This window comes from Gavia stellata, chromosome 11 (genome assembly GCF_030936135.1).
Source record: "Gavia stellata isolate bGavSte3 chromosome 11, bGavSte3.hap2, whole genome shotgun sequence".
Lineage (NCBI taxonomy): Eukaryota > Metazoa > Chordata > Aves > Gaviiformes > Gaviidae > Gavia > Gavia stellata.
This window is the reverse complement of record NC_082604.1, coordinates 27,657,168-27,675,042: the sequence shown is the minus strand read 5'-3', so window position 1 is coordinate 27,675,042 and position 17,875 is coordinate 27,657,168. Positions and strand designations below refer to the sequence as shown.

Below are 17,875 nucleotides of genomic sequence, written 5' to 3'. Positions count from 1 at the left end.
CTGTCTTACTGATACTGCAGCCAGATTCAAAGGAGCTGTGCAGGCTATCTGACAGGCTTGGTGTGCCTTCAAAACCAGACACGCCATCTCCTCACTGCCCTACCAGCTGCAAATGGACTGTACGAGGGACACAGAAGGAGGTCCTGGGTTGGAAGAAAACAGTGCATAAGTACATTTGTGTGATTCTTCACTGTTTTGTACGTGCGTTGGGCAGTCATGCTTGTAGCAGTCAATATAAAACTGTAGTGTGGAAACAGAAAAATTGGGTTCAGGAGTGTTCAGCTGTGGCCTGGTATAAATGACTGGAGGAAACACAAGGCGGGAAATTATCTATGAATGTGCCCAGCTGCTGTTTTAAACAGGCCAGAGAAAGGTGGGGGGCTGGATTTCAACCCAGTCTGGATGTGCTGCTGCATGTGTCCTCTTGGCTTCATTCTCATTCATTCTCAGTGAAACAGCCATGCACTGCTTAATGGCATATATAAGACAGAATTAAGAAAGTGGCAATAACTGCTTACCTTCCTGGAAAAAACCCTACAGGAATTACACTTCTAATGTGGGCTGAGGCTTTGAGTGTTTTTTTCTTTCCCTGCAAATGTCTCTGGAGCTGTTATCTAAAGCGCAAGATGGTAACTCGTCAGGACATTTCAGTTTTCACAGCTCCATTTAATTTCCCTTTTCACCCAGGAGCTGCGGGAGTTATAAGATTGTGTACAGGCACCGCTGTGAATTTAAAGGCGGCTTTGTAAATTCTGGCAGCTTGGGTGATAAAGCTGTCAGGTCTCTACCAGCAGCCACTCTAGTACTAATGATGGAGAGTGGAAAGGGTGAGGGTGAAAAATGTTGTTCCCCCGTCTGTGACTGCTGCTGTCTAAAACTGTATTGGCATTTCAATGTATGACTGGTTGCATGGAGTTGTTGATCACTCCTTAGGATTCCCTAAGGTCAGAAGCATGGCAAGCAGTATGCATAAGTTTTTATTTTACATTTTTTCTTCGCAGAATTTGGGGAAGTAGAGTTATTTAAATGTTTTGTCACTTTTGTCAGTTTGGATTTACGGGCTAGGATGACAGTGTCTGGGAAATAAATACTCAGTATGAAAAGTGTGTACTTGATAATCCTCTGCATCTGTGTCTGTGCAGAGCTCACTTGTTCAAGCGGGGAAGAACATGCCACATTATCGTGGCATCAGTCTGAATGCTGCAGTAGTCACAAAAGGGTAGGCAAAAGGCCCTGCTCCTCAGTGGCCTGCATCCTACAAGCTTCTCTGTACTGTGCATCCTGTCTTTGTGCAGGTCTGTTTTGAAACCTGTCTATATAGTTCCTCCAAAGGTTGAGGCCACAGACAAGGGTTGTAGAGTGAGGTTTTAAATAACTAATTTTTTTCTAATTCCAGTTACAGAACCAGAAAATATGAATTAAAATATGTATAAAAAGCATCATATAGAAATATGGAATTTATTAATTGACAGTGTGTACAGTACACACATCTCATTTGTAGAACTGTCTGATAATTAAAGCAGTTGTATAATTAATTCAGTTATCACTCTGTATACTTTATTACGTCCTAGAATGAACCTTTTCACTCTTCCATTAATTTTATCACTATCAACAGCTGTAGCAAGTTTTCTAAGTGTCATTTTACCCTGATTCATTTCTTCCAAGAGGCACATATATTTCAACGAACATTATTTTTAATCCCATTAATCCAGAAACCAGTCATCAGAATGATTTGTAGAAATGGAGACAGTATAGAGGAAGAGCTTTTTTGGATGGGTACAGTTGCTGAAGGTGTGAATGGCTGTTAGTGAAAAATAATTTTTTTTACATATTGCTGACCCTTGGGGAAAATCCTGATCCTTTCCTTTGCACCAGGAATGGTCCTTGCCACTGAGTTCACATCACTAAGCCAGCAGAAATCTCAGCAGAAAAGAGCCAATAGTTTTTGCTAGCAATTAGCTGTTTGGTGAATTTAGACATCTGGTTGAATCTTACTCCAAGTGAAAAGCATATCAGTTTGCACTGATTTCTAATCTTTTGCTCAGCTGTTTTCAATGACTATTAAATATTAAGTTATATATTAGTTTTCTGCTCATACTGTTATATTCTTTAGGGTCTATATAATCCGTTACCATAACCACACTACTTCATCTTATGCTGTATTATGTTTCATTTCTATTCAGCAGGCTATCCAAATATTTAACCGATGTGCACACTGACATTTGAGTTATATGAATGACACTGACCTCATATGCAAGTCAAGATGAGTTTATCCTAAGATTTGCAATAGATTTTATATCTCATCTTTAGAAGTACTGCTTAGTCTCTGAGCTACCAAGCAATACTGAAGTTGCAGCATTAAAAGGATCTGTGTGATATGTAAGGAAAGCAAGCACACCATTTAAAAACAGTTTTAACATAGGTTTGCTCTCATTCTTATATGTGGATGGCTGGGCCTTTGAGTAAATAGCTGTACATAGTTTGCATGAAAGCTCGAGTGCCGAGGCAAGAAAAGTCAGGACAGCGTTTGTGGAGGTTTGCTGGCCGGAACAGCTGGCTCACAGCAGCTTCATTTGCAGTAGAAACTTCAATAAATAGAAGAAGCATAGAACGATAAATTCGTGGGAAAGCTATTCCTGTGATTAATTTAACAGACACCTGAGGTCACTATTCCCTCACGTAAACTGGATCCAGGAAAGGAGGCAGCGAAGCTACCAGAGGAGCTCCTGGGACCTCTTGTCCAGTTGGAGCTGCCCTGACCTTCCAACAAAGAGGTTTTGTTCTGGTCTGGGCTACTGTTTTCATTAGCTGTATTAATTTAAATGTAAAACTCTTTAGAATTTAAGAACAAAAGCAAATACAGTGTTTTACACTTTTTTTTTTTTTTTAAATACTAAACGTAAAATAAATTTGGGATTCAGAGCAGTGTGCACAGCTTCTAGGACATTCATCACCACCAAGTCACAAATTAACAAAAATACCCTCATTTAACTGTGGAAGTATACTAACATTCAGATGGATACATGGGAAGGATTGAATAATAACAGTGAAACACCTCTATGGTCTTTACTGATGCCAAATTTAGTTTTTAAGAGGATTGTGGTGACACCTAGTCTGTACTTTTAGTTACCAAGCTCCTGAACGTGCATACATTCCTGGCAATTTTACTCTTCTTCCTATTGCATCAAGTAATAATTTGGAGGAATTAAGTAGAGCAGACAAATTTAGAGAGCAGACAAATAACAGAAGCATAGTCAGTGCTCAGAGTGGGGAAATAAAGGTATGGTGGTGGCCAAGTGAGCTGTTTAAGGATGCAAGGTGGAGGCAGCAGCTCACCATGCCAGCTGTTCTTGAAGCTGGAGGAGGTATTCTTGCGCAGGAACAGATTGTGCCTCGCCTGCGTGTGGGGTGGTAACTCCCAGCCTCCAAATTTAGTACGAGTCAGGATGTTGCTCCCCACTGGGACCAGGCAGCCGCTTTGCTGACCAGGAGGTATCTTCACCCCATATGCAGCAGGGGCTCCTGCCTGCCTCTGCAGGCACCGCTCCTCCTGGGTTATGAGCCCCAGGAGGGATGTCCTCACATCCCCTTCGTGGATGATTGCTCTTCTCTGCTGTTTCTCCTGTGGCTTTACATTAGCAGCCACAGATTCATCTAACCCCCCAGCTAAAGTTTTAATCAGACCTTGCCATGTGGCCTGTTCCTTTCGGAAGGAAGGGCTTTCGTTGCCTTTTATCAATTGCAGCTGTGAAAGTTGCAAACTAATAATTTTAACAATGCAGTGCATGCAGAGCTGTGCTTCGGCAGGGGTATTGCTGTTTCAATTTGTCTTCTGTGGTCTCAAGGAGCGATATGAATGGGAGGAATAACATTAGCTAATTCCATTGAGACACGACACTTCCAGGGGCTGCTTTCTGTGAGATAGTCTGCAGTAAATTTAGTGGGATAATGCTCCAATTATTTCCCAGTTCTTGCCTATTTCTTCAGTTCCTTGTGAGGAATCCAATTAGCAATCCGATTTATAGTATGAGCTGCAAACATTGTTGCTGCTGAACTTCAGAGGCAGGAACAAAGAAAGCTGAAAAGAAACTTCTTTAAGATAGCTTTGCAACAGAGATCAGCATATTGTGATCCTCCACTTTCAGCTGATCAATAGATAAAACTTGTACGTTGCATCATCAAGCTTTAATGAGCTTTGACGCAGCACATATATCTGTGGTTTAGTTTCCTTTTAACTAGGTAATGTGTTGCATGAAGCTTACATATAAGACATTTGATGCCGTGCAGGGCATACTTCTTGAATAATGCTGGAGCATGTCCAGAGAAGGGCGACGGAGCTGGTGAGGGGTCTGGAGCACAAGTCTGCTGAGGAGCGGCTGAGGGAGCTGGGGGTGTTCAGTCTGGAGAGGAGGAGGCTGAGGGGAGACCTCATCGCTCTCTACAACTGCCTGAAAGGGGGTTGTGGGGAGGGGGGTGTTGGTCTCTTCTCCCAAGTGACAAGCGACAGGACAAGAGGAAATGGTCTCAAGTTGCACCAGGGGAGGTTCAGGCTGGATATTAGGAAAAATGTCTTTCCTGAGAGAGTGGTGAAGCACTGGCAGAGGCTGCCCAGGGAGGTGGTGGAGTCACCATCCCTGGAGGTGTTCAAGGAACGTGTGGACGTGGCACTGTGGGACATGGTTTAGTGGGCATGGTGGGGTTGGGGTGGTGGTTGGACTTGATGATCTTACAGGTCTTTTCCAACCTTAATGTTTCTGTGATTCTGTGAAAGAGCAGCAGCTTAGCCGCAGGCTGTGCAAGCGGTACCACAGAGTAATGGGTCGATGCCGCCGTTTGTCAGCAGAGGGGGATCATTCTCAGTCTTGCTATGTGCTGAAGCAGCTGGGAGTAGCTGGATGCTCAGTGTGCCAGAAGCATAGGTGCTGGTGTTGTGCAAACCTTGTCCTGCTGCTGCAGTCAGAGGCACAGTGCATGCATGCAGCAATTTTGCACTGAAAGGCATTCTCTGCTTTCCAAACTCCTGGAGCCTTTTAAGAATCACTGCTATGCCTGTCATGGGGTTAGCAACAGACAAAGTTTTCCTAGTAGCCTTTAAAAACCAAAATAACCCAAACCATAAAGTTACTTGAGTCGAGCTACTTGAACAAGGAGACAGCCTAGATTCATGAAATAGGATCTTCTTCTGGGTATTACAAGGGAAAATCCTCCTTGTGCTAACTTCTGTTCTTCAGCAGCTCCCATCACCCATTTTGTGTTCATCAAACATCAAAGCTTACTGTTTCTTGATAACCACAAAACCCAAAGCTTTTATTTTATTATCAGGACAACTTCAGCAGCTCAGCCTTTACGCTGTCTTATCAACATGCTATATTGTCAGAAAAACTCTCATTGGTAATTGCTCCATTGCTTTTTAATACTTAGCTATTCTGCTGAGACTGCAAAGTGTTCCTCTTTTAAAGAGGGGTGGCAGTTTTAGTGTGGCAGCAGTACCTGCCTGTCTGTCCATGAGAACCTGCACAGAAAGTACAGCCAATTCCCACAGATCTGTTCAACTTAGCAATTGCTTTTATTACAATTTTTCTTTTTTAGTGTAAAAGCTAGTGACGGGTCTTGTTACTCGGTTCAGCCTTCTTTACCTGGGTTGGGGAACAGCCATGGCAAAGATGTCATTTTAAGCAGAAGCATGGACAGGAGCCAGGAAGTGTTGCTTTAGTACTGGTATGTTTGTTACCTGTACCAGGATGTACTAGACCTGAACCTCAGACTAAGAAATAATTGTTTTAAAAAGGTAAATATTTGCTCATCAGAACATGATAGGCATCTTAGAGACTATTGTACAGTAGCTGTTTGCTTTCCAGTTGCCTTTTGTAATCTTCCGTGTCTCAGCTAAAAACATCTCATCCCATTAGGAAATCCAGTGAGAGGGTGGGTTGCGCTGAGAGGATTGGAGTTGCCTGGAGGGGGTCCACACCAGTGTGAAGTCTGTACATTGGCATCGGTAAAATGAATATACTTTTGTAGAATTTATGTTTTCAGATATTGGCACTTTGAGTTCTCTTATGAGAGAATATGAGAATAGCAATATGCAGATAAAAATATTTTGCGTTTGTTAAAAACCTCTACATAAAATTATGGATGGTGTTGACATTTCCTAGACTTGCTTCACTCCAGCTGGCTGGAGACAAAACCAAGCAGAGAAAAAGCCAAAAAACAGTTCAGTGAGCTTGCTCTAGAAACAAACCTGTATCCCTTGTCCTTTGCCTGGGATGTGCACTGCTCCTCCTCCTTCCATCACCGCTTTTGAGGGTAGAAACAGCAGGCAGAAGTATGGTGGAAGCAGAAGTTATGTATTTTGACGTGGATGGAAGAGCCAAAGATGGATAGTTTACAGGGGAGGAGTAAGGAAAGGAGACTTTGTTGGTGGAAATAGGAGGTAAAACAAATGGAAACAATGATCCAACTTTGCAAGGTGGCCATGTGGAGCCAACTGGAAAGGGTAGGAAAGGAAAGTGATATAAAACTACAGCACTGGGTGAGTTGCCTTGCACCAGGCTGGAGCAGCCTGAGGTCTGCTTGCCTTCTCCGGAGCACGGCAGAGGAGAGAACACGCGTTGAGTGGCTTTGCTTTTGTCCAGGCTTGATGCCTTCTTCAGTAAGCAATGGTAATGTTCCAGCAGTCACTGTGCCAACCTTGTATCACTGGGTTAGTCCTCTGAGGTGGGGTTGGACTGCAAAATACTCCAATTCAAAGGGGCCCAGGGCAGAAAGAATGTGAGAACTAATCTGCATGATTGTAGGTCATTTGTGCCAGAGAGTGTGGACTGATAAATGAAAATTTCATAAACAGTCAGGAGGGGAAAACACGGAAGGAGGAGAACAGGGTCGCTTTGCCCACCCAGGGGTCTGCCAGACCACTTGAGCATTTTAGCATTAAGTATCATACCAATGGTAACCTAGGACATTGCTGAAGTAGCAGGTTTGGTAAATGTAATGGCAGTTAGCTCTTTCTTCTTTTTTTTTTTTTTTTGCTTGCGACAGTCCTCTGTGATGGTATATGCATTTTATAATTATTCATCAAGATAAATTCTCAGGAAGAGGTGTTGCAATTTTAGTGGGTTGAATTTTTCTTTCCACCGCTCCCGTCTTGCTGGCACATGCACGACATGGAGATCTGACACATCGCTATTAAAAGATGTCTGTGCAGGTATTACACAGCTATAAAATTGCAAAACTGGAACTTACTCTATGTGTGATAGACTTTTAATGTAAAAGCAGTGACTGTAGACTGCTCTTTGTGAGTGGAAACTTCCAAAGCTGCTATGAATGCTTGCAGCTCATGATTTATTTAGGAGTATATGCGTTTATATAAAGGATGACCTCAATGATGCTAGTTTTGTTATTGAAGATTTCTTGGGAAAAAGAGGCCACATACCCAGGGCTGTTGCAATGAGATGCTTATTTCAGTGCCCAAGCTCAGTGTTCTTGTAACAAGGTTTGGATGGAGTGGATTTGAGAGGGCACAGTAATTCTGAATACAAAGCTGATATCAAACTGGGTATCGGGCTTTGAGGTATTTTGGTGCCACCGAAATATATCTGTGATAGGAAGACCTTCTCGATACCAAAATACTCAGATTATTGGGTAGCAGATGAGTCACATCCAGCCAGATGTGAAAGGCTTTAATACAGGAAGCACTTAGCATTTCTTGATGTTTCTCCACACCATGTGTGAGACAGCACGGGCAGCTGAGCACAGCGCTAGATGTAGGTACGCGCACCTTGACAGTGGTCTAATTCGACTTGATTTCATCAAGTTGTGCCTTTTATTCTCATATGAGGGGAAATACTGGAAAGGGAAGTAAAAAGTATTCATCTGTGATGTGGAGAGGGCTTCTTGGGATCTGAGTATTACTTATCTTGAGTGAAATATTGGGTATGTCCTATACTTCCTCTGGGCAAGGCACCAGGATGTATGAAGTTGGATGCGTCTGCTCGGTTTGCACCATCTTTTTTTCCAGCTGTTACTTCATAAATCACTCAAATCTCTGTGCATTTGGCAGATAATTAGTGTACATGAGCTACCAGGCTTCTCTCGTTGTGCAATTTGCGGCTGTGGAGAATGCAAAGAACTGATACAAGCTCTTTCCTCTGCCAGCCTGATGGGTGAGGCCGTTTGCTGTGCCTTGACGCTCCGTCTTTTAATTACATTGCCGCAATCCTATTATGGCCCTCTCCGATGTTAGAATGCTTTATTCTGAGCTTGGCTTCAGTTGTTTTATGTCAAGTACTCCTTGAGATGTATTTTACCTGCATTTGCTCTTCCTGTTCATTTTTTTGTATATCTAAAGCTCGTAAAGATTCATGGCATGTAACTCATCCTTGAATATGACCTTGAAATAATGAGATATTTCTGATCTACTCATGATTATGAAGCAAAGATAGGAGCTGTCAGAAAAAATAACTGAAACAGCACCTTAGCTGACATTACGTCTATTCCTGATGCTGCCACAATTTACCTTCGTTTCCTTCCCTCCTCCTTCTTTGCTCAGTCTTGGTAAACAAAGCAGAATCTGATTTTTTCCACACAGATTTGCTAGATTTACCCTATTCTCCATCGTGTAGATATTTCCACACTCTTCTTTCTCCTGGTTCTTGGCTTTTTTCTCTTGCCTGAGCATGTCTCAGCAGTAGGATACGTATTTTGATGCAAAGACTACACATGCCTCTTCTTAATTTCACTGAACCTAGCTTTTGGTAATTGAGGGGGCTATAGCTTATCTTAGGCCACATGAAGTAATTTCTACAGCCTATTTCTAGCTCGGAGCTTCTTATCCCAATGTAGAGGAGGCCTCAGTTATCCTGGTAACAACTCCAGGACAGCCCCACTTTGGGGCCGACTGTGCTGAAACACCAGAATCAGCAGAGTTTATCAGCTCTTAGCTGTCCTGATGTAGCAACTACTGAAAGCAGCTTCTGAAATAAGGGTGGAGCAGACACCAATGATGACAAGTGTGAACTCTCAGACTTAATTCTTACCTCCACCAGTGAATCATAGCCATACAGCTAGGGAGTTTCCATATAAGTTGCCTGGAGATATTTTCATAACCTGGACTTCTCAAATTCAGGCAAAATATTGCTTACTCTAAGAAATAAATATATTAAGGACAAAATTGATCATGCTTTGAACCAACATGTCTTCATTTAGTTCAGACTGAATTTTCTTTCTTGTTTATAAGGAAAGAGAATAAAGAGGAGCCTGTTTCATTCTGGCTGTTGCTGTTGGAGCTCCCTCGCTGGAGTCGTGGGGTGAGCTCTGTGCCATCGCTGTGTGCTCAGATCCAATGTTCGGAGGACCTCAGGAATGTTACAGGCACCTGACCTCCTTTGTCAGCTGGCAAACACCGGTACTACACTGAATTTTTAGTTTCCTGAGATTTAAGATAGTTTATTTTACCAGAACGTTTTGATAATTTCAACTCCCTTGATTCGCTTGACTGCAACGATTTCGCAGCAGGACTGCATGTTGGGTGAAGTTTGCTGCGGCTGTAGGAGCTCATGATCTGTACTTTAGAAGAAGTCTAGCTTTTCTACTGACTCACCAGTTTTTCAGTTTCTGATCAGGCTTGGCTTGGAGGGAAGTGCTGATATCCAAATGAGGCTAAGAAACACCAAGTAATTTAGCTGGCAAAACAGATAGATTTGGTTTTTAATTGTGATTTTGTATCCCCTTCGTCTGATAGACCATCCCAGTATCTTTCCGGAAACAATGAGGAACTCACCTGGTTTTGGAAGTTCAGTAGGAGAGGATGTGGGACTCTCACTGGGATGGTAGGACAAAACGGTGTGTCCTTTTTCATGCAGTGTGGCAGATGCTGGTCTTGCAGCTCTGTTTTCCTCCTCTTCTGGGAATCAATGTCTGCAGCAGAAACTTCTTCAGAGCATGAGAGGTGTGAAACAACGGTCGCTCACTGCTCAGCCAACCCTTAATCCCATCTGGGGCAACAGCAGCGAAATTCACTTGCCAGAGAGTGTGGTCAAGTGCAGCCGCAGCTCCGTAGGGGACTGGCAATTGCTGCTGGCGGGGCTGTGGGGCAGGGAGAAACAAGAAGCTGATCTCCCCCGCTGTCTTAAAAGCCACATGCTCTCTTGTCCCTGAAGAAGGTAACCAGTACTCCCGAAAGGAGAGGAGTGGCTATCTTTGTCAGGGTTTATCACTAAATTCTGCTGTTGGCAATACCTAGATGCACACAGGGAGTCCAGATAAATGAATTGTTATCTTATCTTGGCTAAGAAGATATCTGAAGTTACCAAACAGAGAGAAACGGGCTCCATGCAAAAAGCAGTTTGTGATAGGATATCAGTAACTTGCTGATACAGCTGTGGTTTGGTATTTTAGGAGTGAATAATTAAAATCACTTGGGTAGGGGCCGACTCGCGCACTGCAGGAGGGCAGCACTGCTTTGATGCAACATTGGATATTGATAATTTTGTGTGATTATGAGAAAGTTCTTACAAGTTCAGTAATACTGAATTTGAAAATTAGCCTTTTCTGCTTTAATTTTCAAATGCTCAGCTTGGCACGCCGCCACTTGTCCACATCTCCGCCCCAGGGTGCAGTAATCCATCTGCGAGAATCGGCCCGATTTCGGCAAACGCATTCTGGTGCTGCGCAAGTGTGATTTCCACTTCATACAGCTCTGCTGACTGTTACTACACCCTGCTGTATTTTTACGATGGCTTAAATAGAGATTTTTTTTTCCTAGCTTCCAAGTAATTAGGGAAATTAAACTCTGGAAATGGAGCATTGCCTTGGCAAGAGGTGAAGGGAGGGAGACAGACACAACGCATTGTATTCACAGTCCTCCTCGGCATGAACTGTGTGCGTGCTGGGCAGGGCTAATTCTGCGTGTACAAGAAGACCAGGACAACATCTGTCCTTCGCAGTAGTGCAGCAGAAACTTCCTACCATGGAGATCAGAGTGATTTCCCTTTACGTACCATTTTTATTTGCAGGCAAGTTTCAAAGAGGTATCTCTGTGGAGGCACATTTCTCACGCATTGTAGTTTTTGCATGCTGTTGATTGATGATATCTGTTTCCTGTTTTGGAAAGTTTGTCTAAAACAGGGCCTTTATAAAAATGATTATTTAAAATACGTTAATGACTTTTTTCACTTGATAAAAACTTTAGGGCCTTTTTACCTTTAACCATAACTATGAATCATTGTAAGTGAAAAAAAAAACCTTTACTTTTTTCACTGAGTTTGCATCCAAAGCAAGAATCTTAAATTCTGGCCAAATAACAGCAGTAATAAAACTTCAGAAAAAAAAATTGTACTTGAACGTCCTTAAGATTTCAAAACTTCATAAACATGGGGTCTCGTTTTTCAGGGAATTCCATGCAGATGAAATTGGACACCCAGATGATGACCTGTCTCTACAAGTGACTGGTTTGAACCCAGATGCCCTGAAGATGTGTAGGATAGGCAATGGCAGCACTTCCCCACCAACCGTCTTGGGCTATTTTGCTGGTCTTTTCTGGAAAGATCAAGAGAAAGGATGGAAATAGAGCTTTCTCTTTCTTCTGTTGAGTAAGCAGTCAGGCAGGAGCCACTGTAAGGCTCTCTGGGGTATGAAAAGAATGGGGAATATCACACTTGAAATAAGTTAGCACTACATTTAGTCAGTGCTCGTGTAAGCGGAGTTTAGTTGGCAGCTGATCATCAGAGACGTCTGTATCCCACTGCCGACCCTCCGAGCTATAAACTGCCGCTACCCTATTTCAAGCTGTGCATTTTAATTCATGTGATAAAAGGAGTGCACCAAAATAATTTAGAAATAAGGCTGCTAGATGTGCAGAGTCACTGGTGGCGATGCTGATCCCTGTTTTCTGTGCAAGACCACCGCTAAGGAAAAGGTCCCTGGGAAGCAGTTTTTAATAGTCTCAGGTGAAGGCTGCCTGGAGGGGTTTCAGGAAGAAGCTTCTGGAGGTTCACGATCTGGACATGTGCACATGTAGTTGCTCATGGTAATGGATTTGGGAGGTGATCCATGAAATTGGCCAGGAAACCTTTACGTCAGGATAAATGCTAGCTTTGATGAAATGAAATTAAGAAAATGAATTTTAAACCAGGGAAGTATGGTGTTGGCCAGCTGAGCTCAAAAATTTCCCAGCGCTTAATTTAATGATGCATTTGTACTTTCAGGGTGAATGCAACTGGAACTGGTTCATCTCCCTTTCTGCTTTTGTTTCATTTATCACTGTTGGATTATTGGTTCTGTTTACTCCTAACATAGTCCTTTCATTTGCTTTTTTTGGTGTAAAAAATTCCAGCTGCTCAGCCTGAACTACAATTAGCATAGGGTAATAATGGAGCAATTAACTACAATTAACATGGAGTAATAATGAAGCAGGAGCAAAGAGTGCCCTGCCAAGGTGTTTTATAAAGAGCCCGACACTATACTCTTCACAACGGAGTTGTTGCCCGTATGCTGTACATGCTGAGCCGTCTGCTTGTGTTACAGGCAGCTCTCCGAAATGCGACCCTCCTCCTGTGGCTTGTTGCTATTACAGCAAAGGGTGCTTCCACGTTAATGTGCCAATGTAATCTGATTAAAACCTCTTTCTATCATGTATGAATGGCTTCATCTACAGGGAAGAGGATTTCAAAACTGGAGCAGAGTTTCCTAAGCTGTGTCCCCCCTCCTCTCTCTTTCAGCAGGGGAAAAAATGTTTCTGTTCACTGCTGTGTGCCAAAAATGCTTTGAAATCTTCTGCTGGACCCCACTAATTTTGAATATTAAGTAGCTAGAGTTATTTCAGCTTTTCTAGTAGAAAGGAGAAGTGAAAAGGGTTGGAAAAATCTCAAAAGGCTTTTTAGCAGAGAGAGGTTATTTTCAGCTGTCTCTTTCCTTCCTGGTGAACACCTCTTGCCCAAAACCTTTAAAATTTAGTAAAGAAGCTGAAGAACGCACACAAAAGAAGTGTTTTCACTTGAGTAAGGCTTCAGGGACCCTCCCAAAGAGAAACTGCTGCTGTTTTCCTCCATCTTCCGAGCACCTCCTGCAAAGCTAAACAAAGATAACAGGAATAATAAGGAAGAGAAGTGCTTTACAGCGATCCCACCATAAGAGGTTAGTGGAAATTCCCTCTTCCTGAACAAAGCCGTTTGCTTGTTCTGTTTGCTTTAAGTTAAATGTTTAAATAGCAACATTACATCGGGGTGTGTGCTCCTTGAGATATGAGACCCGTCCTTCACAAACCTATAAGAAAGTGTTTTTCCTCGTACTCCTAAAAGCAGGTCAGTTGTGTTTGATGCCATTGGGAACAAATAACCTTTTTGAGAAATTAAAAAATAGGATGTTACTGGAAACAGGATTGATGAGGAGATGCCATGGCATTTACATCATCACGTTATCTAGTTAAAAAGTAGAATCTTTTGAGGATAGGACATTGGGAAGTATTTTTGGTTCAAGCACCAACTTGCTAGGTAAATATTTTAATTTTTTCACCTCTAACATTTGGGTTGTTACTTTTATTCTATTTTATAGAGTGCTTTCATAGAAATTTTCACAGGTACTTGACATTTTTCATCTCCTCCAATGCTCTGTTTATTACTGTAAGCACGACTACAGCTTGGTACGTCATATCTGCAGGTTAACAACTGTGATTAAACTGATACAACAGCTAAGCCTTTGGCTCCCATTTGAGCCCAAACCACTCAATTGTTGTGCCACCAGCACATATAGGTATTTGTTTCCTTAATTGGAAGCACATCAGTGGCTCTCTGCAAGAGAATTCAGGCACATCCATGATCTGCTTGTATTGGAAATAGGAACAAGTGGCTCCGGTGTGAGCCAGAGCCTGAACACAACTAGCAAGTATGGTATGATGAACGTGGCCTCTGACAAGCAGGAGACCTGTGCATCTCCAAGAGTTGCCTTCAGGACCTTGTGAACAGGTCTGCGGAGCAGGATCTTCAATGAAGTTTCTCGTTTTTTGGGTTTTTTTCTTTTTTTTTTCCCTCCCCCACCACCAGAGAGAGGAGAGGTCTTGGAGTAGAGCACTAATGAGGATGAACATGGCAGTCTGCACACGGATCCCTTTAAGGGGCTCTGAAACCTTGCCCCAAAACATTCACAACAGAATAGTCTGTCTGCCATGGTGTCAGCCTGGGCCACACACATCCAGGGTATTTATGAACAAATAGAAAATACAGGAGGAGCCGAGTCATGCACGGATATGTTGTTTCTGAAGAATAAAATTTTATTTTTTTCTGAAAAAACTGCATACACATGTTCAGATCTGCTCAACCTTCAAAACATGTCTTATTTTCCAAACAGTGTTCTTTTAAGCATGCAGGACCCCACTGCAGCTTGATAAAGAAGTTAAGGGGTTTTTTTTAATCCTATAACTGTGCAAACATAATTTGAAAGCTATTTACATTTTGCACCTCTCATTTCTACTAACAGTAGCATCAGCTGTTAGATACATGCACTGTGTAGCTATACCTTATGATTTGGCATTGACATTTGATTTCGGTGTAGAGTGAAAACCAAACAAACCTTCCATTGTTCAAGAAACTCCCTACAGGCAATTATAATAAATCTCGTTTCTTCTTTATAAAGAAGATCTCTTTAAGCACTCAGACTTCCCTGCAGTTATTAAAATATTACTTCCACTCTATTTTCTGGATCTTCTTCCTCTGGTGCAGACATGCACTTTGCTTGTTGGTGAATGGGAGCAGAAAGAAAAGATGTCTCGGTTTTTATCAAAGGTAGCAGGAGTGCACTGAAACAGAGCCAGTTCTCTTTTTTTCTGTCATTTTCAGTAAACTGCAAGATTACCTATAGTATGGGTTTTTTTACTATCTTAGACCATCTAAACTCAGATGCGGCAACTTAGATGCAAAAAGTTGGATTGAAGTTCATACTTCTATTACTTTCTCTTCTAATTTCCTCTCCCATCCATTAAAAACCAGAAGTCAATAACCAGCTGGGTATTAGTACTCAAATCATGCTGTATTATACTCATCTCGTATTCTCTAACCTGGGTCAACGAAGGCATGGTGTGTTTTGCCACTGCACTCTGTTGGCTGAACTTCTTTGTGTATAATGAGTGTAGTACCCCTCCTCACAGCCATCATAAACAGTCTTTGCTGTTTCATACATGCCGGTGTGCTTAAATTAGGGTGATGAAAGTGGGAGCCAGTTGAATATTAGGTAAACGTGGCATTCCAGCTGATGTGTGTCATTATCACACAGCAAGACCTGGCCTGTGTTTCATTTAACAGGGACTGTGCAGCTAGTAGTCAGTGCATTATTCTGGTTTTCAGCTATGGTAATTAAGCAAGCCATGTTTTGTAAGAGAAAATGGTATTTTCATAACTGCAAAACTGCTTCAGAATAAATAGACAAAATTGAAGAAGGCATTGCATTTCACAAGTTGCAAGAGCTGCTAATCACGACTCAGGCGAGTTCAGTTCACGATGGAAACCGTGCTTTCGGGCTGGCCTCCGAATATCTGGGAGAAGAACTCAAAAGCCAGGCGGACGTGGATGGGGACGAAGACGTAAGCCGTGTACACCACCATAGCGAAAACACTCACGGTGATGGTGTGGAACATAGACTGCTCCCAGGGCTCCAGCACGTAGCTGCAGGTGATCAGTAGGTACTGGTAGTACAGCCAATAGATATAGTCCTTCACATGCTTAATATCCATCTTCAGCTTTCAGTGATTTTGAGATGACCTGTAACGATAGAGAAGTCTGGATTACAGCTGCAGTGGAAAGAAAGACCTGGAACTAAAAAAATGGTGCAGTGACCATCATTTCAAGTTTGATACCACGTGTAATTGTTACATAAAATAAAGTTTAAACAGAAATAACGCATCGGTGCCATCACCAGCTTCTGCTGCCCTGGAGCAGAGGAAAACAATCTTTAGCAACTGCTGCTTGCAGTTACTGAAGCTGTATCTGTTGGGCACTCTCAATTCCTACGTTCTGATTATGAGTGTGTTTTGCTATTCATTCTGCAGCGGGAATTAAAACCCCATTAGCTTACAAAGGCACAGGGTCCACGTGGAAGTCGGGGAGATATGCATTCAAAAGGGAAGGCTTTGGGCCAGCTTCCATAAATGTGGATGGCAGACTCATATGCTCTGGAATAAAGATGAGATTAAAGGAACTGCTCTGTAAAAACTTCTCTGCTTACTTCTGATAATTTTTATTATTCTGCAATTGCTGGGAATAAAGACAAGACAAGCTATGAAAGGGAGGGAGAAAAGTAATCTCAAATAGCATAACAAGTTTTTTCAGCTCATTCCAAAGAAATAAGATACATTACAGATTAAAAGAGTATGTCATGGAAGTTACAAATCTAGAAAAGATTTTCCACTCAGGTAATACCTTTATGCATTCATTGTTCCTGTCTCCACACAGAAAGGAGAATGGCTGAGCAAGTAATAACTAGGAAATGGGTTTTGCCTTTGACTGTTTTTTGTTAAAATCACTTTTCAGTATTTTAAATAATCTTTAAACTCAGGCTAAGAACATGTACTTAGAGAAAATACAGACACAGAACAATAAGCAACTGTACGAGGCTTCACAGAGTGACTCCTTTATTTTGGGGCTTGAGTTTAAGGACACACATGCCGACCAGGTCAGCTCACAATAAAAGGAAATACAGCAGATTTAAGTCCTGCTGGAATACCTTCCAACATGTCATTTTGTTCTACACTTCTGTTGCCTAAAATGCCAGGAACAGAGATGCTTGGACATGTCACGTCCTTCCAGTCTTGTGTTTGTAGTGAGTTTGGGGCAACAGGGATTTTCTGTCCCTCAAGGCAAGAAATACTAAGGTAGCACTGGAAAATTTGCAGCCTGTGATTAAAATAATGATGGGCCACTGGTATAGGCCAAATATATTACAATATTCGGTGGTTTACTGCCTTTGGAGGCTGTACAGTGTATTCTAGTGGTATGTAGGTATTTACTGAAGGGAAGACAAATTACCAATAAAAAGGATCCCTGGTTTGTTTTGTAACAGCTTTACTTTGGTTACTGATGTGTAAAATTTTTGTCCGGCGAATACACTGTTAAGTGCACACACCTTGACGGGTCGTATTTCCCCATCTTTCTTCCGTTAGGTCACCAGCACTGCCAGTTGTGAAGGTTCAACATTCCCATATTACGCTGCAAACAGAGCATCCTGCCAGACTAGCTTACACCTCACCGTCTGGAGATGCTGGAAGGTAGATTTTTGCCCCTTCTTCTTTGGAAAGACAACAACCGTAGGCTCACCATAAGCGTGGCAGACTGTCTGGTTGAATTGGCACTCCCAATTGCCTGTCCAATGCTGTTGATAAGGGAGCTGACTGTCTTTGCTCCCCTTCCTTCATCCATGTGCTGACTCCATTCCTGGTGTTTCTCCTCCCATCCCTCTGCTTCCAGTCCAGACCTCCGCGCATCTGTTCCCTGGTTGCTCCTTAACTCTCAGCATCCCCATGAATGCAAACACTTTGCTGGCAACAAGTGCAGTGAAACTGTAAACACTGCATTAAAAAAGGGAGGGAGGCTTGTTTGTGTTAGCCGATCTTTATGCAGAAAATTTCTGTACTTGCCCCATCATCCACCTAGCCTTTACTTTCCACCAGCCCCTCTTCTTCTGTGTTCTCCAACCATCAGTACCTTCCCCAATATATCTTTTTTCCCCTCCTTCTCCCAGAGCAGTCCGTTTCCTTCACTTCCATCTTCCCTGTATCTCCTAGACTACGTCTCCTTGACCAAGAGGCTGCTTACAATACTTTTGGGGGGCAGATCACTTCCATTTCAAATGTAGTAGTGACTGTCTTTGCTGTGAACTGCTTTACTTGCAAGGG

The 17,875-nt window shown here is 42.4% G+C and overlaps 1 protein-coding gene across 1 annotated transcript; it reads right to left on the bottom strand.

Annotated features, from left to right (window-relative positions):
• Positions 1 to 15,475: 15,475 nt before the first annotated feature.
• SPTSSB (serine palmitoyltransferase small subunit B) lies at positions 15,476 to 15,736 on the bottom strand. Its single transcript, XM_009809597.1, has one exon. The coding sequence runs from the start codon at positions 15,716 to 15,718 to the stop codon at positions 15,476 to 15,478; it is 243 nt and encodes an 80-aa protein (XP_009807899.1). The 5' UTR covers positions 15,719 to 15,736.
• Positions 15,737 to 17,875: the final 2,139 nt, after the last annotated feature.

Bases quoted from the DNA above. Each gene is read 5' to 3' on its own strand.
- SPTSSB (XM_009809597.1), bottom strand. From the start codon at position 15,718: ATGGATATTAAGCATGTGAAGGACTATATCTATTGGCTGTACTACCAG.